The sequence below is a fragment of the Geotrypetes seraphini genome, chromosome 6, assembly GCF_902459505.1.
Source record: "Geotrypetes seraphini chromosome 6, aGeoSer1.1, whole genome shotgun sequence".
NCBI classification, from domain to species: Eukaryota; Metazoa; Chordata; class Amphibia; order Gymnophiona; family Dermophiidae; genus Geotrypetes; species Geotrypetes seraphini.
This window is the reverse complement of record NC_047089.1, coordinates 125503336-125525426: the sequence shown is the minus strand read 5'-3', so window position 1 is coordinate 125525426 and position 22091 is coordinate 125503336. Positions and strand designations below refer to the sequence as shown.

Genomic DNA, 22091 nt, shown 5'->3' with positions numbered 1-22091 from the left:
AAGAACTGTTATTAAGTGCTTCAACTGTCAGTCCAAAGTTGATTCCTAGGTATTTAATTTTGTTGGGAGACCACTGAAAGTTGAATTCACTAACATCCGATTTGGATAAACAGTTATTCAGTGGCATTAGTTCTGTTTTAGTCATGTTGAGTTTGTAACTGGAATGTTTTGAATAGGTGGAGATGGTCTCCAGCAAATGGGGAAAAGAGGTAGGTGTTGCATAGACTAATACATCATCTGCATACGCAGACATTTTCACCTCGGTTTGCCCACATTTTATGCCAGTAATTTTGGAATTATTGAGGATGTGTATGAGTAGAGGTTCAAGGGCTATATTAAATAGTAATGGGGATAGTGGACATCCCTGTCTAGTGCCTCTGGTGGGGTGAAATGGTTTTGATAATGAGCCATTGATTCTAATGGAAGTGGTGGGAGCTGTATACAATATTTTAACCATGTCAATTAAGGTAGCATCGAATCCAAACCATAGCATAGCATTGAACATGAAGTCCCATTCAATTAGATCGAAGGCTTTTTCAGCATCGAGTGCTAATGCTATATAGGGAGATGTAGAATGTTCAGCGTATTGCACAATATTGCTAAACATCCTTGCATTGTCACTTGCCAATCTACCAGTCATAAAACCATTTTGATCAGATCCAATGAGCTTAGGAAGTACAAGCTGAAGCCTATTTGCTATGATCTAACTGTAATCTATTTGTTATATCACACAGTAACGTACAGTCAATTTAATATCCAATTTGCAAGTTCTTCCGGAATTAATCCAGCTACCTCTCCTCCCTTGTAACCAAAAAAAACAAACACCAAAACTGTTGTAACTTCACTGGAAATGTCCAGTTAGCTCTTTTGTAATCCGCCTTGAACTGCAAGGTATAGGTGGAATAGAAGTCCCTAATGTAATGTAATGTAATGATCTTGCATATACTTTGGTGTCCACAATAATTAAGGACAGAGGTTGATAGTTTTGGACTAACAACAGATCTTTGCCAGGCTTAGGAAGGACTATTATATTAACTTCTGTGAAAGAGCTAGAGACACTTTTTGAAGTACCTAAGAAGTTAAAGAATGCAAGTAATTGAGGGAAGAGTACACTTGAAAAGTAGCATAAAATTCTGGTCCAGCAGATTTTTTCTTTAGCATTTCTTTGACTGTGCATTGGATATCCGTTAAAGTAATTGGTATAGCAAGTATTTCATTATCCTCCATTGGTAGAATCAGATGGGGAATATTAGATGATAGCATGTTGGCGGCATCAGTTGTTTGCGCCTCAGATGTATATAGGTTCTTATAAAATTTTTGGAATTCAAGTAGAATCTCTTTGTTATCCTTTTGCAGATTGCCCTGCTGATCTTTAATAATATGGATGTCAAGTTTTTCTTCTTATACTTTCAAGTAGTTGGCTAGTAGTAGTGTGCTGATTGCATAAATATTAAATTACATGCCTTCTTACTCAACAATATGTTGTACTCCAAGCACAGTGTTCTTAGTTGTTGCAAAGTATTTATGTCCTCTAGAATGAGTTTATGACAATTTTCAAGATTCTTAATTCTCATTTAATAATCATGTAGTTTTTTCAGCATGACGTTTTTTCTTTTGGCTTGGAATGATATTATTACCCCTCTGATGAATGCCTTAAATGCATCCCATAAGCATATCCAGCTCATGTCTTCTACCCTGTTAAAGAGAAAGTATTCTCTAATGGCGTTGCTAATGTTCTACAAAGTCCTGCTCTTGCAAAAGCCACTTGTTGAATCTCCAAGTGGCTTGTTTTGGGCTAGGAGCAAGACCAGTTACTCTAAGCTACATAGAGGCGTGATCTGAAATGGAGATTTCATTAATTGTAAAGCTGGATATGTTGCTGATTAGGTTTTTACTTGAAAGGAAAAAGTCAATTCTAGAATAAGAATTATTTGGGGCAGAATAAAATGTATATTGGGCTTCCATAGCACGCTGAAGTCTCCACACATCTACCAAGTTTAACTGTGAGATCATGTTGTGCAAGCTATGCCATGATTTCATGATGTTGTATTTTACCTTTGATTTTCTGTCTAGTGATGGTTCTAAGACAAGGTTGAAATCACCGGCTAAGATATATGATTGAGATCCATCTTCTAATATTGATATAGATAGCTCATTGAAAAAATCAGGATCATCTATATTTGGGGCATAGACAATAATGATAAGTGATTCATCACCAATAGCGAATTTGATTTTCAACCTATCTGCTGTTCGTGTAATTAGATTGCAAGAATAATTTAAAATCAGATCTATTTCTTAGACGGATGGCAGTACCATTTGTGTGATTGGTTGATGTTGAGAAGATCACAGGAAGAGACCATTTAGTCCTCAATTTGATTGCTTCTGATATATCTGTGTGTTTCTTGAAACAACATGATATCAGGGACTTTTTTTTAGATACGTGGAGGGGCATAATAAAAACAAAACAAAACATCTAAGTCCCCTTTTGGCCCAAGGCCCTAAACGTTGAAAGTAGAAGCAGGGAAAATGTCCATTCTCAAAAAAAACATCCAAAATGAGTTGTTTTTTTTTCAGAATGGCCTACCTCTACGTTCAAGTAAACACCAAAAAGTCTAACAGGACAGAGAACGGGTATAAAACAGTACAAAAGGAAGTGGGAACGGACAATGAACACTCCACTGATGATCACTGATGTAAAACCAACTTGTTTATTTCATAAAAGGACACAAGCAGAAGCTGTGGACCCGACACAGCACTATGTTTCGGCGTCTGAGGAACGCCTACATCAGTGGTCACTGTATCATATAAGTTCACAGATGGCAGGTCTGGGATAAAACAAAGTTCAGTCCAACTAACATGCCAGAGTAACCAAATCAGCAGTTTAAACGGCCATACCACCACTACATCTACACATGCAACACATTATCAAACAAAAAAAAGTCTAAGTGCCAAATGCCCAGAACCAGATCTTTCAGGCAAAGGAGGGGCCAGTCCTTTGCCTAAAAGCTGGATTCTGTAACCAGTATCTGTCAAAAAGAACACCAGTTACAGAATCCACTCCCCTCCAGCAACAATCACAGCACGAGAGATAACCAATCTCTTTTGCCAAGATCCACCCCCCCCCCCCCCCGATCAGATCAGGCAGGTGGGAGCCTAAGCCCTCCTGCCCCGGCAAGCCACGACCCACCCGACACCCACTAAGATACGGGCAGGAGGGATCTCAGGCCCTGTGGGTGGGGCTTGGGATGACTGGGCCAATCAGGCCCTAAGGCCCTCCATTCTGAGGATGACGGGCCTGCCAGATGGACGGGCTTGGAACCCATCCATCTGGCCAACGTTGTTAAGGTACCGGGGGTATGCAGGGTTTGGGGGGGCGATTGGGGGGAGGTGCGTCAAGGGAAGAAGGGCCTGGGATCTCTCCTGCCCGTATCTTAGTGGGTGTCGGGGGGTAGGGGGTTTCGCTGGGGTAGGAGGGCTTGAGCTCCCTCCTGCCCCGATCGTTACTGGGGAGGGTGTGGATCACGGCAGGAGAAATGGCTCATCTCTTCTGCCGCGATGGTAATAGCCCACCCCCCGAACTGCAGCACTTCAGGGTGAGAATCCTCACCCCAAAGTGCCGCGGTTCGGGAAGGTGGGCAATTGCGGCAGGAGAGATGAGCCATCTCTCCTGCTGCGATCATTGTGGTAGGGGGTAGGCAGGTTGCTGGGGCTGCTGAGCTGATCACGGCAGCCGCGATCAGCTCAGCGGCCCCTTTTTCGGCACTTATACCTGTTTTGACTTGGTCTAAGTCAAAACGTATAAGTGACGATTAGGCAATCTGCCTAAACCTTTGGTTATACCTGCTGTATGGCTATGTCTAGGTTAGCCCACCTCCAGCCCTTTCCCTGTCTCTAAAAATGCCTCTTTTCACTCTATGCGTTTAAAGGTAGGGGAAAGGCCTAAGCTGGTTTTAGATATGTCTAAAACCAGCTTTGTTTATGGGTACTTGGACGATCAGGCTTTTTGATTGTCTAAGTACCCATTTTTTAGGCCATTTTTTAGACTTTTTTTGTTTTGATTATGAGCTCCATATTCAATATTTTTTCTTTTTAATTGGGTTTTCAAAGCCCTTGACATTTAATGAGAGAAGTTTTAAGGCCATGACACCCTCATAGCAACTAATACAAAATGATGAAAGACAATCTTGACTAAGTAAAATTCATCCAGCTCCATCTGCACTCTGCTAAAGACTGGAACAAAACTGAAGTCGACTCTGTGGTTAGTAAGAGAACAAGAGAAGCATAACTGCAAAACGGTGGAAAATATATTGACTGAAATAATTTTGGTATGTTTGAAGTAAACATCTGAGCAAGAGACAACAAAATCATATAAGCATGTACTATAATATTACATTACATTACATTACTAATTTCTATTCCGCCTCAACCTTGCAGTTTGCTTGGTATATAAGTGCATTACCTTAATGTTTGAGTGGGATGGTTTGAGTGGGCTGAGGCTGTTGGTGTCTCTCTGGTTTCAGGGTTACTCTCAGGAGCGAGTACAATTTGGGTTGGCTTATTTTGATTTGCTGTTTTACTGTTCTATGATGGGGTTGGGGTTGGGTGATGTTTGAGAGGGGTGAATGGTGGGGGAAGACTGAGTGGGAGGGTATGTTGTGGGAGTTCGGGAGCTATTTTTCCAGTAAGGACAGGGAAGCATTTGTGTGGTGATAATCTTCTGGGGAGGACTGCACTTCCTACAGGCTGGCTGATCTCGGCAGGTAAGGATCAGCACAGAGACAGGGGGTTGGGAGGAGTTCTCTGGGGAGGTGCTGGTAAACTTCTACATACAGGGTCCTGGAATGTTAATGGGTTGAATAGTACGGGAATAAGGGCAGGGGCCAATGGGAAATAAAAGGGGAGGAGCCAACGGGAGAACACAGCAGCAGCCAGAGAGCAGGGCAGCCAGGAGAAGTCAGGAGGGAGAAAGAGAAGGAAGAAAATCAAATGAAGAGAAGCAACAGAGCTAGAATGGGAAGGGCAGGAGAAGGCAGGTGAGAGGGGCAGCAGCGAGAGATAGCTCCGCCCACCCCTCTGATGTCAGTGCTCGGATCCGGAGCTCCCCTTAAAAGGGGAGGGGCCAATGGTGCTCAGCCATTCGGCGCGTGTCGAAGGCGAGCGTTAAAGGTGCTCGCCTTAGTGAGAGTGCCTTTGCGAAGGGCCTCGAGAAGGGCCGAGCCACCGCTAAAGGAGAACAGAAGGAGACCGCAGCAGGCGCAGAGGACATACAACCAGGCAGACACAGAGGACACAGCAGGCGCAGAGGACACACAACCAGGCAGGCGCAGAGGACACAGCAGGCACAGAGAACACACAACCAGGCAGACACAGAGGACACACAACCAGGCAGACACAGATGACATGGCGAGCGCAGAGGACAACAACAGCAGACACAGAAGACATCCACAGCAGACCGGCAAGTGGGCAGCAATGGAAGCAGCAGACAGAAGCCGGATGTTGAGCTACCCAGTTTTCTGCACTGTCTGCCATATGTATGACAACCCCCTCTTACATATGTGCTCAATGCAGAGAACTGGAGAGCCGAAAGAAACAAGTCAGCCTCCTGGAGGGCAGAATACTGGAACTGGAGGCACTTCAAGCAGTGGAGGAAGAAGTCCGAAAGCTGGAGAAGTTCATAGAGGAGGCATATAGGGAGGCCATGGAAAATTACCAGCAACAGTAGAACTGCTGAGATACACCTACAGAGAGTATGGACCACCCGACGGACAACCACCAGGAAGAAATGGGTGACACAGCAGCGAGATCTGGAAACAAGTTTATTCAAGTTTCAAGTTTATTCAAGTTTATTCAAATTATTTGATGAAACGCTTTTCAAATTACAAAGCGTTTTACAGAAATAAAAATGAGATTTTAAAGAAATCACTGATACATAATATTTTTAATTAGACCAACAGGGGTAATTAAACTTGAGAAACAATAGGAAAGGAGGGCAGAAATACAATTTTTGAAGAAAAGTACATAAAAGGGAAGTACATTGGGAGGGTAGGAGAAATCAGAAAGTGGTAGTGAGAGATCGAAAGAGAAAAATATTGGTGAACTGGTTTCATGAATGAGAAAAATCATAAGATGTTGTCTCATGATAGACTTAGTAAATTCAGTTAAAGGCTTCTTTAAAAAGAAGACACTTTAAACTACTCTTGAATTTCTGCAAATCTTGTTCAAGTCTCATGAAAATAGGGAGAGAATTCCAAATCGTTGGTGCTGTTACTGAAAAAATAGAGGCACGGCGTGTTCCGATAATTTTCAAGGAGGGAACGTTAAGGGTAGACTGAGAGGATGATCTAAGAACTCTCGATGAACTATATGGGAAACAGCGGAGGGAACCCACAAGAAGACGAGTCCGGTGCAAGCCAAAGCCAGGATGAGAGAAAATGGATGGGAACAAAGGACATGGACCTACGGCTTGTGACCAGTCAGGCGCTGGGCCTGCCAGCGTCCCAGTAAAGTCATAAGGGAAGGTAAAGAGTAAATCCAGGAAGGGAGTTTATAAGGTCCGTCCTGGCCCTGATCCTGACAATTTCCCAGTCGACCACTGGGGGAGCCTGATCTTACTGAGAATCTAGTAGATAGTGAGTATCTGGGTCGCCACCAGAGGAGCCCAAGAGCTACCCAGTTCCCTGCTGACTCAGCTAGGTTAGGGCTTGGCCTTAGAATAGAAAAGCCAGCAGTGAGGAACAAACAGACAGGCAAGATAAGGAGAAGATTAAGGCCTTTTCTCCCTGAGGATCTCCCTGGGCTAAGCAAGAGCAACAGAATCACACCTATGGAGGTGGAGGAGGCTGGAGAAGCCCTGGATTTATCTTTGCCTGACGTGGAGCTTCCAATGGAAATACAAGAATCTTTGCCTGAGGAATTGGAGCCCTTTTCTGAAGCCATGGAGGTTGGTTTATCCACCAGCTGCAGGCAATAATCTACAAACAGTGAGTTTTGTTTTTGGGAACTGTTTGTTTTTGGAACTGTTTGGTTTTGAGCTCAGTATTTTGGTTTTTCTTTATAAAGCTGGAAGTGTCGCTGGGGAGAGGTTTGCTGTCACCCTGGGAGGGAATTTTGAAATTCATTGCAAAAAGCTTTTCTTAGCAAACCTAAGACACTCTCCTAATTCTAGCAGTGCTGCAAAATTGCTGCTAGAGGCTTTGTTTTGTGAAAGTGTGAACTGTTGGGAAGCAATGCACAGAACTAGAATTTGTTTTGCACTTTGTTTGAAATACAAGCTGTGCTGGCTCATGGAAGAGCCCTAGCTCAAAGCATTACTGACTAAATTTAAGGAAGAAAAGTTTGGTTTTTTTTTTCCTGTTTTGTTTATTTGCCTTCTTTTGAATTTTGCCTTGAGCATTGTTATCTTTATTGGTGACATCCTGACATTTGTGGTTTACTAAGTAAAAGTGAAGCATTTTCATTGATACCTGCTTGGTGTGGTTTTGGTTGTTTTTGAGTTCCGCTTGTGTGTCAGTCCGATCCTGCAGGGTGGCTCCAGTCCGGGTCACACGCTGCTGTTCTTACTAAGGCTAGCCACTGGGGGTGCCGCTGAGTCCCGGTCTGGGACTGTGGTGTGGCTAGAGGCTGGAGAGATGGACATACATCAGGGCCACGGACCTGCGGCTGGAGAATCAAGAGAAGACAGAAAGGACAGCAATCATCGTGGGGGACTCCATCATCAGACAAGTTGACAGCCATATAGCAGGAGAAAGACAGGATCGGCTGGTGACCTGCCTACCAGGAGCCAAGGTAGGAGACATAGTGAGCTGCATCGACAGGATCATCGACAGCGTGGAAGAAGAAGATACGGCAGTGGTGATCCTTATGGGGACGAACAAGGTGATGCTAGGAAGGAAGCTGAAGACCAGAACGCAGAGGATAGCATTCTCGGAGATCCTGCCAGTACCCAGGGCTGTCGAGAAGAGGCAGATGGAGCTGCAAGCAGTCAATGTGTGGATGCGGCGCTGGTGTGAGGAAGGATTCCACTTTGTGTGCAACTGGATGATGTTCTAGGGGAAGACCAAGCTATTCAGGAAGGACGGACTCCACCTCAGCAGAGACGGAACAAGGCTACTTGCAAGCAACATCAAGAGAGAAGTTTAGAAGTTTTTAAACTAGGAAGAAGGGGAAAGCCGATAGTCGACTGAGAGAGTAGATGGTTCAGCAACTGGTATACCCGGAAGATAGAGGAGAAGACTCACCGGATCACAGGGCAAGACAGATCGAAAGGGACACAAGAGGGAAGGAAATGCAAGAAAGGAACAGGCCGCAAACTCAAGTGTATGTACATGAACGCAAGGAGCCTAAGGAATAAGATAGATGAATTAGAAGCTATGGCACAAAAAGATAACTTTGACATCGTCGGCATCACGGAAACATGGTGGACGGAGGAAAACATCTGGGACACTGTGCTACAGGGATACAAACTATACTGCAGAGACAGAGTGGCTCAAAAAGGTAGGGGCATTGCCCTATATGTCCAAGAGGGAATTGAGTCTACTAGAGAGAACACGCCACAACTGACGAATAAGTTAGAGTCTCTATGGGTCAAAATTCCAGGAACAAATGGACTGGAAATGAAGATCGGCATCTACTACCAACCTCCAGGGCAGTCCGAAGAAATTGATGGAGAAATGACAGACGAGATAAAATGCAACTGCAAGGGAGGCAATGCAGTTATCATGGATGACTTCAACTATCCGAGGCTAGACTGGAATCTAGGCACCTCCGGCTGTGCTAGGGAGACCAAGTTCCTGGATGCTGTAGGCGATTGCTTCCTGGAACAACTTGTCAAGGAAAATATGAGAGGAAATGCAATTCTGGACTTAATTTTATGTTCAAATGTTTTTTATTGTTTCAACAGTAAACACTCAATACAATCAGCAGCATAGTTCAGTAAATAACAATGCAACTATCCCCCCCTCTCATCCCTCCCCACCCCAGGAGTCCAGTGCCATATCAAAAAACTGAGAGTCCGAGTCAAACTTAAATATTCAATAGTCTACTACGTGCATGCGGGGTGAGATCCTGCCAGAAACATTCCCAGGTCTGATGAAATTTATGACCCGGACCACGATCCAAGTCTCCTACTATTCTCCGCTCTAGCATTGCGTGGATTATCATCAAGGATCTCCATTGGGCATAAGTCGGGGGAGTACTAGACAGCCAGCTGGTGAAAATGGCTTTCTTCCCCATCAAAAGTGCTCTGGTTATGAAAGCGGACATACCCTTGGGTTTAGGCGTGGCTATATTGTAATACCCAAATAATGCTCTTGGTTGCGGTAGCCAACGCCTCCCCCAAAGCAGCGTTATATATTGTCCCAGGTGACTCCAAAACTGTAAAATTTTATGGCAGGCCCAAAGCATATGACCCAAAGAGGCATGAGCATGATCACATTTCGGGCATGAATGAGACGGCGTGATCCCCGTTCCGGCGGAATATAGAGTCTCAAAACAATTTTCAGTTGCATTTCCCAGTGGGTGATATTAGGAGATACCTTTTGAATATGTTTCAAGACCTGTTGTAACTGGTGGGCCGTGAGTGAACATTGCAAGTCTTCTGCCCATGTGGTCGCTAAAATGTCCAAGTTAGGGCCAGGTTGGCAATCCCAGACCCCCACAACATGAAAACGAAGAGGAATCCTCTGTTGCGCAGAAAGGCTGTAGAGTTCCGAGAGGGCATCTCTATTATCCTCAGTAAGGTGGACAACGGTAGAGATTGTACATAATGTCGGATCTGGTAATAGGCAAACAAGTCATTAGGCTGTAAAGCAAAAGTCCGAAGTAATTCCGCAAAAGTTGCTATTGTCCCCTCCTCCAAAAACAGGTGGAAAAGATATTGAAGTCCCTGCATACTCCACCTCTGAAAGGAGGTATTTTGTAATCCACGCTGAAAGGCTCCATTGCCCTGAATGGGTAAATAAAAGGAGACCCCAGAAGACAGCTTAGCAGTTTTACACACCCATTTCCAGGTTCGCCGTGCCGGCGTAAATATTGGATAGTGTGACACCAAAGGATGTATCTTCGGATCTGCCACATGCAAAAAATAACTTACATGGTACGGAGCCAACAAAGATAACTCCAGTGGCGTGGCAGAAAAATCAGATGTCCCCCTAAACCAGTCATTAATGTGTCTCATCTGACAGGCCATAGTATACCAATGTACATTTAACAATCCATATCCCCCCCTGTCCCTGGGCAAACACATCCTAAGAAATTGCATTCGGGGTCGTTTGCCCCCCCATAGAAAACATTGGAGACCCTTGATTAGACGTGCATTGTGAGTATAAGATAATAGCAGTGGTAGGACCTGAAAACGATACAGCCATTTGGGAAAGAGAACCATATTAAAGAGGGCCACCCGTTCCGCTACGGAAAGGGGGAAGGTGGACCAGTTTTGTAAGTTTTGCAGAGTGTCATGCAGCAGTGGGGAGATATTACTATCATAAAGAGTCTTAAGGTCTCTAGGAATCCAAACACCCAGGTATCGAATCGAGGCTGCCGCCCAAGTAAAAGGAAAGTGGCCACTCCATGTCTGTTGTAGTGTCACCGGGCTAGCTAAAGCAACAGATTTCTGATAGTTCAAAGTAAAGCCTGAATAAAATCTAAATTCATTTAGCGCCTGCAATAGATGTTCAATGGAGTGAGCAGGGTTGGTGAGCAGAAATAATAGATCATCCGCAAAAGCTAACACTTTTAGTGAATGGTCCCCAAAATCCACTCCCACAATATCAGGGTCTAGGGACACTGTACGCAGAAAGGGTTCCAAGTATAACAAGAATAAGAGAGGAGACAAGGGACATCCCTGTCGGGTACCTCTTTCAATGAAAATTGGATCCGTAATGTCATTAACCAGGAATCTCGCCTTTGGTGTCGAATATAACGTGCGTAACGCTGTGGCGAACCAACCCGATATTCCCATGAAGTTCATCACCTCAAATAGATATGTCCAATTTACTTGGTCAAAAGCTTGCGCCGGGTCGAAACTTAGTAGCAGCATCGGGGTATGATGATGTTGAGTGTGCGCTAAGGATAGTAATGCCTTGCGAACATTATGCACCGTCTGCCTTCCCTTTACAAAGCCCACCTGTGTCGGAGCAATGATATTCGGGAGTAGAGTTGCTAATCTATCAGCCAATATTTTTGAAAGAATTTTAATATCCACATTTAAAAGAGAGATTGGACGATAGGACTCGGGAGCAGTGCTTTCTTTCCAGGTTTCAATATCAAAGTAATTAAAGCCTCATTCGCTTCTATGGGAAAGTATCTTGTATTGCTTGAGAATAATAGTCCCGTAAGAAGGGGCCAAGCTGTACTGATAAAAGCTTATAAAACTCAGCCGTAAAGCCATCTAGCCCTGGAGCAGAGAAATTTCTTTGTTCTGGATTGCTTTTTGTAATTCTTTAGGGGTAATGGCTGCATTAAGAAACTCTACATCTTGTTCAGAGAGCGGCAATAAACCAGAATCTGTTAGGTAGTCCCTAATAAGGGGTTCATCTCCCGAGTCCTGGCGACCATAAATCTTCTGAAAATGAGATTGAAAAATCTGTGCAATGTGTGCAGTAGAATGCTGCTGACGTCCCAAATCATCCCTCAAACCCATGACATAACGATGACCCCTAGCCTGTGTTGTCAACCGTGCTAATAACTGCCCAGCGCGGTTGCCATAGCGATGATAGCAGTATTTTTGATATAACAGCATTTTGACCGTGCGCTCGTGTATATAGGAATTAAGGGTCGTCTCCACGGATATCAAGTGTTCCCTGGAAGTTCGGGTCGGGTGTTGTGTATAGTGGCGTTTGGCAATTGCTAATTCCTTTTCCAACCTGAGAATGCCCCGTGACAAATGGCGATTGCGCGCTATAACATAAGCTATACAATCTCCTCTGAGTACTACCTTAGCAGTTCTCCAAAACAGCGTCGGGTTATTACAATGCTGACCATTGAAGTCCAGGAAGTCTTCCCACTTAGATGTTAAATAAGTTCTGAAATGGTCATCAGAAAATAGGTAACTAGGGAAGCGCCAGCGTACAGGGCCCCTTATGCCAAATCCTACATTCACATCAATCCAAATCATTGCATGGTCAGAAATTACCACCGGTCCTATGACCGCTGTATCTACATTCAGGAACGCCCTACTCGTGGTAAGAATGTAATCTATTCTAGATTGTGTGTTGTGTGCTCTGGAGCGATGCGTATAATCTCGTTCTGTGGTATGTAATAGTCTCCAGGGGTCGACTAAATCTAGAGTTGCACAAAGATAGGGTAGACCTCTATTTTGGGACTGACTAGAATTGTTTCCTGTCAGAGAGCGATCACAACTCGGGTCCATGACTTGATTAAAATCTCCCGCCAAGAAGACCGGATCTGTGACTCGCTCCAGAAGCAATTTTGTAATGCCCTCAAAGAAAGAATGATCATAAGTATTAGGTGCATAGACATTCATAAGGTAGAAGGAATATGTTCCTATTGTCATCTGTAACAGAATATATCTGCCCTGGGGGTCAGTGTCAACCACTCGTGCTGTGTGTGGTAAGGTCTTACGGATTAAGATCGCTACCCCCGCTCGCTTTTGTGTGGAGGAGACTGCATAAACTGCAGCTACCCATGACCTCCTCAATTTCTGATGTTCTATGTCCGTCAGGCGGGTTTCCTGCAGACAGGCTATATCAACATTTTGACGCTTCAGCTGTGTTAAAATTTTCGTTCTTTTAATGGGGGAAGTGATGCCAGACACATTCTGGACTTAATTTTAAATGGACTGCGAGGGCCGGCACAAGATGTAGAAGTAGAAGGGATGCTGAGAAACAGTGATCATAATATGATCTACTTCAAACTGGAAACGGGGGCAAACCAACGATCTAGGATACTGTGCTACCGGGATACAAGCTATACCGCAGAGACAAAGTGGGTCAAAAAGGTGGGGGCAAAGCTCTGTATGTCAAAGAGGGAATAGAGTCTGCCGGAGAGAATACGCCGAAAACAAGTTACAATCTCTATGGGTCAAAATTCCGGGAACAAATGGAATGGAAATGAAGATTGGCATCTACTACCGACCCCCAGGGCAATCTGAAGAAATTGATGAAGAAATGACGACTGAGATTAAACACAACTACAAGGGAGGAAATGCAGTTATCATGGGTGACTTCAATTACCAGGGGATAGACTGGAACCTAGGCACCTCCGGCTGCAGTAGGGAAAACAAGTTCCTGGATGCAGTGGTCGATTGGTTCCTGGAACAACTTATCAAGGAAAACACGAGAGGAAATGCAATTCTGGACTTACTTCTAAATGGACTATGAGGACTGGCACAAGATGTAGAAGTAGAAGGGATGCTGGGAAGCAGTGATCATAATATGATCTGCTTCAACTTGGACACGGGGGCGAAACAATGATCCAGAATGACAACCACGGTGCTGAACTTCTGAAAAGGGATTTACGAAGGGATGAGACTCATGGTGGGGAAGAAGATTAAGAAGAGGATAGGTGCTGTAAAAACTCTAGAGCAAGCATGGTCCCTTTTCAAGGACACAGTCACTGAGGCACAAAATATATATATACTGCGTATCAACAAGGGATCCAAGAGGAAAAAGAACAAGGAACCGGCGTGGCTCACTGTAGCGGTGAAAGAAGTGATCAGAGACAAGAAGGTTTCTTTTAAAGTATAGAAAAGGTCAAAACAGACGAAAACTGGAAAAAGCACAAGCAACATCACGCAGGTGCCATAAGGTGGTAAGAGGGGCCAAAAGGGACTATGAGGAAAAATTGCAAGGAGGTTAAAAACTTCAAGCCGTTCTTTCAATATATTAAGGAGAAACGACCTGCGAAGGAAGCGGTGGGGCTGTTGGATGACCATGGAATAAAGGGAGTGCTAAAGGAGGACAAAGCCATAGTCGACAAACTGAACACATTTTTTGCATCTGTATTTACAGAAGAGAATATGCACAACATACCGGAACCCATCAAGCTATATGCTGGAAACGAAGACGGGAAACTGACAGGGTTGACGGTCAGTGTAGAATAGGTATGCAGGCAGATCAATAGGCTTAAGAGCGATAAATCACCGGGACCAGATGATATCCATCTGGGGTCATCAAGGAACTGAAAGGGACTATAGCTGAACTGTCGATCAAATCGGGAAAGATTATGGAAGACTGGAAGGTGGCGAATGTTACGCCAATCTTCAAAAAAGTTTGAGGGGAGATCCTGGAAACTACATACCGGTGAGTCTGACCTTAGTACCGGGAAAGATGGTAGAGGCGCTAATAAAGGGCTGTATCTTTGATCACCTTGATGGAGACAGTCTGATGAGGACCAGCCAGCACAGTATCAGCAAAGGCAGATCTTGTTTGACGAACTTGCTGCAATTCTTTGAGGGAGTAAACATGCAAATAGACAAGGGCAACCCGGTCAACATTGTATATCTGGATTTTCAGAAGGCATTCAACAAGGTTCCGCATGAATGACTACTTCGGAAAATTGCGAGCCATGGAATCGAGGGTGAAATACTCATGTGGATTAAAAACTGGCTAGAGGATAGGAAAAAGAGAGTGGGGTAAATGGACAATACTTGGACTGGAAAAGCGTCCCTAGTGGGGTGCTGCAGGGCTCAGTGCTTGGACTTGTGCTCTTCAACATCTTTATAAACGATCTGGACATTGGTACGATGAGTGAGGTCATTAAATTTGCGGACAATACGAAGTTATTCAGAGTAGTGAAGACACAGGGGGATTGCGAAGATCTGCAACGTGACATAATCAAGCTCGAGAAATGGGCAGCAACATGGCAAATGAGGTTCAATGTGGATAAGTGTAAAATGATGCATGTCAGTAACATACACGAATACAGGATGAGCGAGGCGGTACTTGGAGTGACCTCCCAGGAAAGAGACTTGGGAGTTCTGATCGACAAGTCGATGAAGCCGTCCGCACAATGCGCGGCAGCGGTGAAAAGGGTGCTAGGAATGATTAAGAAGGGGATTACGAACAGATCGGAGAAGGTTATCATGCCACCGGATCATGGTGCGCTCTCACCTGGAGTTCTGCATCCAGCACTGGTTGCCGTACATGAGGAAGGACATGGTACTACTCGAAAGGGTCCAGAGAAAAGCAACTAAAATGGTTAAGGGGCTGGATGAGTTACCATATAGTGAGAGATTGGAGAAACTGCGCCTCTTCTCCCTTCAAAAGAGGAGACTGAGAGGGGACATGATCGAAACATTCAAAATACTGAAGGGAATAGACTTAGTAGATAAAGATAGGTTGTTCACCCTCTCCAAGGTAGAGAGAACAAGAGGGCACTCTAAAGTTAAAAGGGGATAGATTCAGTACAAACGTAAGTTCTTCTTCAAACAGAGTGGTAGAAAACTGGAATGCTCTTCAGGAGTCTGTTATAGGTGAAAACACCCTCCATGGATTCAAGACAAAGTTGGACAAGTTCCTGCTAAACCGGAACGTACGCAGGTGAGGCTTGACTCATTTAGAGCACTGGTCTTTGACCAAAGGCCACTGAGTGAGCGGACTTCTAGGCACGATGGACCACTGGTCTGACCCAGCAGCGGCAATTCTTATGTATTGTGTATCGTGAAAAGGTGAAAATGAATTGGGACGTTTGTTTACTTCAGGAGACACACTTATGGCCGCAAGATGTGGTTGTGTTGCGCTTGTCTTATTTTGATCAAGTATGGCTTTTCGTCTGAGTAAGATTTTACCAACTTTAGTTTATATGGACCAGTCCGGTTTTATCCAGCATTGACAGGTCAGTGATATTTGGAGGATGTTACACTTGTGGGCAGCCAGTCGGACATCTGACAAAATAGCCTTTTTGACTATTGATGCCGAGAAGGCTTTCGATCAGGTTGGTTGGGAGTTTTTGTGGCAGGTGATGGAGAGGATGGGTTTAGGGTCTCATTTTCTAGCTTGGGTGCAGGCGTTTATAAGGCCCCCGTGGGTGCCTATTAGAATTAATGGGGGTTATATGGACTTCTTTCCTATTGCTCATGGAAACTGACAAAGCTACCCATTATCCTCTCTCTTATTTGCTCTTTCGATGGAGCCCCTAGCAATTTGCATACGGGAGCAATTAGACTTGCAGGGGGTTTGGGTCAGTGACCTGGAACACTGTATAGCCTTATTTGCTGATGATGTTTTACTGTATGTGCAGGATCCGGAGGTCTCCCTACCTATTTTAACTGAGCTTTTTTCTGAGTTTGAGGGGGTGTCTGGGATCACAGTGAATATGGATAAATCCGAGCTGTTAGGGGTCACCTTGGATGAGGATGATGTTCACCGGTTATCTACGCGGTATCCCTTCAGGTGGGCTTCGGGGCTATTCGGTACTTGGGGATTCGTTTGTCTCGTGATTATCCCAATTGTATGATTTGAACTATACTAAAATTGTTCAACAGATTCGAGGAGATCTTCAGTAGTGGCATGGGTTGTGGTTGTCTTGGTGGGGCAGAATAGCTGTTATAAAAATGAATGTTATGCTCCACTTACTCTTTCTGTTCCAAACTTTACCTATCCCCTATTCGGTACTGAAACAATTGCATGCCTTGTTTTTTACGTTTATTTGGTAGGGGAGACCTCCGCGTCTTTCTTGGCGTAGTTTGTGGTCTGCTCGGTCGAGTGGAGGCAGAGCTTTGCCCAATATGTTTTGGTATTATAGGGCGGCACAGCTGCGGCTTTTGTTGGATTGGGAGATAGCAGAAACTAATTAGGTGTTTGGATGGAGCAGCATTTTGTGGGACGTCATCGACTGAAGTTTAGGCTTTGGCTGTCCTCCCCTGAGCGTGTCTTATTGGAGGGTCAGACAAATCCATTTTTGAAACATCTTTTACGGTTGTGGTGTGAGATGGATGGTGATGGGGAGAGGGGTTGGTCCCCTCTACTTTGGGTTCTATACGAGATGAACCACAGTTTCCTGTGGGTCGGGAAAATCACACTTTTTGGGTGTAATCTGGTTTATTTACTTTTAGGAATGTTCTACATAGGGGGGTCCTGGTGTCCTTTGAAGCTTTTCAGACAAGTTGTGCTCTCTCTTCGGGGGGACTATTTGGCCTACTGCAAATCCACCATTTTATCTGTTCTAGGGGTTGGGATAAGGGGTCCCAGTGGTCTTCTGAACGTTTAGAACAGTTGTGGGTCACACTTCGGGGTTTACCTAAGCCAATCTTGGTCCTATACCAATACTTTAGAGGCTCTTTTTCTTTTCACCCTACATATCAAAGGGATTGGGAAACAGATCTGGGGTGTCATTTTACAGATAAGGAGTGGTCCCAGATGTGTACTGAAGTATGTAAGGCTTCCTCATGTGTACTTATTCAGGAAAATGCTTACAAAGTGTTTACTAGGTGGTACTTTACTCTTGTGCACTTGCACAAGATGTATCCTGGGGCTTCTGCTACCTGTTGGAGATGTAGGGTGGGGTCTGGTACATTTCTGCATATTTGGTGGGAGTGTACGGTCCTGAAACTTTTTTGGAAAAAGATGGTGGTATGTTTGTCTCAGCTGCTGAAAATTCTTTTACCCTTTACCCCGCAGAGCTGTTTGTTGGAACTTTACAATGTGTGCTTACGTGCATGGCAAACTAACCTTCATCGCTGGGGTTTGGCCGCAGCTAAATGCTTGAGTGCTAATCATTGGCGACAGGCTGTGCCACCTACTCTATTGGATTGGTCTCTGAAGATTCAAACTGTGATCGCTATGGAACTTTCAATAGCAAAGAGTCATAGATATTATGCTTCTCACACCCAGACTTGGTCAATGATTATGGAGAAAGTGCAATCGCTGATTTAAGTTTATCAAACCGGGGGGGGGGGGGGGGAGGAGGGGAAGGTTAGGGGAGCGGGGTTAGGGGGGATGTTTGTAATGTTGGGGTGGCCTCCTGAACCAACAGGGGGTTGCCTGTCGGAGTGGTCTTGTTCAGTGGGGTTTGGGGAGGGATGTGTGCTGTTAGAGCTTGGGTATCGGGCATAGCTGTTGTGTAGGGAGGTACATTTTGAGTACTTCAGGTTGGGATATTGTTGTATTATATTATTTTTGCATTTTGCATTTATTATTGTGCTGGTATCCTTTTTCTGCTGTTTTGTACTTTTCTACATAATTCAATAAAATAATTTAAAATTAAAAAAAATGCATTACATCAGGAAAAATAATTGAGAATTCCACATAGATAGACCTATTCCTTGTAGAAGTTAGTCTAATTGTGTGCAAAGAAGGCAACTGAAGCAGACAACGTTGGGAGGAGCAGAGTTCCCAAATGGGTTCAAATTCTCACAATTTGCCACTAAGATAAAGTGGAGCATGCACGTAAAAAGCCTTAAAAACCATACATACCAGCTTAAAATGAAATTCCCACAGGAAATCAAGGTGTGGTAAAGGGTGATCTTTTACTGCACCCTGATGAATCCCCCTCCCAGAGTTACTGGGGCTAACAGTAAAATAACATGTCTTCACAGTAGCTCATGTGGATAACTATACTCCTAAGTGACTTACCTCTCTTTTATCATCAACCATATTCCAAATAATTTGAAAATGGCGAAGATCATTATAGCTGAGAAGCTGATCTTCTTCAGTAGAATAAAACAGTGAAAAGTTTTCAACAATTATAGCTGAAAGCAAAATTAGAGAATTAATGTTGACAAACCTATAAAAGTTAAAAACAGAATAGGATTTAGATATGAAAAAAAGTCTTACTTAATTATAAATGATTACATTTAAGATCCAGAAAAAAATCACAAAGGGCCCCTTTTACAAAGCTGCAGTAGTGATTCCTGTGCAGCAAAAGTGATGCAGCCCATTTGATTCATATAGGCTATGTCACATTTGTCAATGTTGGGACTCACTACTGTGGCTTTGTAAAAGGGGCCCAAAGTGTTTCTTAGCACTTATTACAGAGAAAAAAAGTTTTATATGACTAAGGACCCCTTTTACAAAGTGTGGTAGAGGTTTCTATTGTGGGCCAGTGAGGTGAATGCTCCGATGCTCATAGGAATTCTATGAGCGTCAAATAATTTTCCTCGCTGGCCCGCAGTAGAATCCTCTACCACAGCTTTGTAAAAGCCAGGATGTTTGGAGATAGCTAGATAAACTGAACCAGATAAAATTTCCCCCAGCACCCAACTGTTGCATATGTCCACATCAAATATTTTAAAATACCCCAGTTTATCCATTTAGAAAGGCAGCAGCTCTAGAAGTATTTCCAGAGAATGTTTTCAATTTATCTGTTTATCATGGATGTTAAGTGCTAACTGGCTAAATTTATCTTTATGGCTTTGGTCACAAATGTAGCAAATAAAAATCTACGGCCTCTTTCACAAAGCTGTGGTAGCGACTGCCGTGTAGCAACAGCCCCGAAGCCCATAGAGATTTAAAGAGCTTCAGGGCTGTTGCTGCGCGGCAGCTGCTAGCGTGGCTTTGTAAAAGAGGCCGCTAGTCTCTTTGGAAGCCTAGTATCAGATTTCCATAGGTTGGAGTAACTGCTACAGAATAGTGATTATAACAAAAAGAAAAGAAACAAAAAGAAAAATATGGAGGTTCTTTCTTTATTTAACTTAAATGCTCATTTTGACAGGAGTTGCCATACAACAAATAACACTTAATTGGAAAAGTTGGAATAGATTGAACTTTAGTTTTTGGTGGAATTCAGTATGCCATATTTATAAAATGGAAAGAACATTAGCCATTCAAAAAGGGAACTTTAATAAATTTCAGGATGTGTGGAGGCCATTATCAGATTATTGTAAAAAAATGAGTATATATTTTTCTTCCCTGATTAGTACAAATGGAAATTGGGTGGGGGGAGGGAGGTATTTATTATTAGAAAATGTTTTTATGAAATATAAAAGGATGGGAGGGAAGGGAATAAATTTAATTTGATAAGATTAATTGTAGAATTTCAAGTGATATATCTATGTTAAAATGTTAATACCAATGTTGATGTACTTGATGTAAGTTATAAAATGAATAAAGAATTATTAAAAAAAATATATAACTTAAATGCCCTTTTACTAAACTGTGTTTAAGTGCTACCATGTACTTAACACAGGAAAAAAGGCTTTTTTCATATAAGTAGGTTATTTGCATGTCTGGGTTATATAGTTTTTCTTAACCACTTTATGATACATTTTTATATATATATATATCTTTATTTATTTTAAAACCAAAATTAAGTGCAACATATTATACAGACATTTTACACTTTAACGGCACTTAAATTCTATCAAATTATATTTCATGACAAATACATATATCACCCCCCACCCTTTCTACATATCCAACAATTGCACTCAAATTAAAAGTATTTCACCACCCTGGATATGTATGTTCAAAGGGCAAAATCAACAATCACTCCTTACAGAATCTTGTCAATGGCTCCCAAACCTCCTTAAATTTCCTATAATGTCCCTACTGTATAGCAATCATATGTTCTATTTTAAAAATGTAGCATAAAGACTCCCATCAGAAATTATAATTTAACCGGGCCCAGTTTTTCCAGTTCCTCAAAATAAGTTGTACGGCAACCCCTGTCATAATAAAGAGAAGTTTATTATTATGGGAAGATATTAGGTTTTTAGTCCTCATTAACGTGCCAAATAGCACGGTATCGTACGTCAATGCCACTGGATTTTCCAATATTTTATTCACTTGACCCCAAATGGATCTCCAAAATTTAAGTATCAAGGGACAATAGAACAGTAGATGATCCAATGTCCCTACATCGAGATGACAGTGCCAGCATCTGTTAGACTTGAAACTATCTAATTTCTGTAATCGAACAGGGGTCCAAAAAGCTCTATGTAACAAAAAAAAACAAAACATGTTTGTCTCATAGATGCAGACGCCGTACATGTCATCTTCCAAGTCCAAATTCGTGGCCATTTTGTCTCAGTGCTTAGTTGAATGGCACTGGAGGTGTATACGACAGCTACCTTTGAGCCATGAGTTATGGAATTTGGACCACGGTGTCCACATTGGCAAATGTGATGTTGCCATCGTCCCCTATGGCCGATGTAGGCAGACACATGGCACGGACCCTGGACATGAAAGTGTTAAATGGGTGAGGGACCCCCCCCCCCCGTGACCTTGTTGCTTTAAACCATACTTGCATCCTTACTTCTTAGGGCCTGCAGCTCCTCAGCAAGAAGGTGGGGCTGCTTTTGCCTCAGCTCCCGGGTCTTCTTTTTAAGATCCTCCATCTGCTGCTTTATCTCAATGCTCCAGATGTAATGAAGACCAGTCTTTGATTTCTTATTCAAAAATTCAGAAATTAATTTGTACCACTGGGCGGGCTGATGCCCTAGGAAATCTGTCTGGAAGCATAGGACCAGCAAACTATACTGATTTTTAAGATTTCACCAACAGAAAACCCCTTCTGAATGGCTTGCTTCAACTGCAACCACTTATAATTTTGAGAATTAGCAATACCAAATGTTTGTTGCAGTTGTGAAAAGTCAAGCAGCTTTCCCTCTGATACTACATATGCCCGCCTGCATCCAATGCTTCCTTGGAGTTCAGTCAAAGGGACTGACAGGTGGATTTATGAATCGGAATAGGTGTTAAATTATTAATAAATTTTAATGTCTGCCATGTATCTCATAAAATTCTATTGTCCTTATACATCCTAGGTAACTTGATACTTAAAATGTGACACAATCTCAATGGAGACAGGAGTTGCCATTCCAACCATAACCAGTCTGGAAGATTTTCCATGAGCTCGGTGAGGATCCAATACATACCCTGACGCATTATATAAGCTTGATGGTACCTATAAAAATTGGGAAAATTTACCACCCCACCCGCCGCAATTTGATTTTGTAAAGATACTAAAGCAACTCTTGCAGTTTTAAGAATACTATTTAATGTCTTGTAAAAGGACCCCTGGAAAAACACTGGCAACATGCCCATTTGGTAGCAAACTACAGGCAAAATCATCATCTTAACTGTTTGAACTCTCCCCCACCAAGACAGATGTAATGGGTTCCATTGCTCACACATTTCTGTGACCTTCAGCAATAAAGATTTTTTATTTACTTTCATCATTTCTTCCAATGTTTT

General features: G+C 43.1%; 1 protein-coding gene across 1 annotated transcript in view; it reads right to left on the bottom strand.

The window, feature by feature from the left end:
• The window catches only part of NALCN (sodium leak channel, non-selective), a 1129711-nt gene that overhangs the window by 50716 nt on the left and 1056904 nt on the right, over positions 1-22091 (bottom strand). Inside the window, exon 39 of the mRNA XM_033948885.1 lies at positions 18531-18646. Within this exon, the coding sequence (XP_033804776.1) occupies positions 18531-18646 (116 nt within the window). The remainder of the gene's footprint in view (positions 1-18530; positions 18647-22091) is intronic.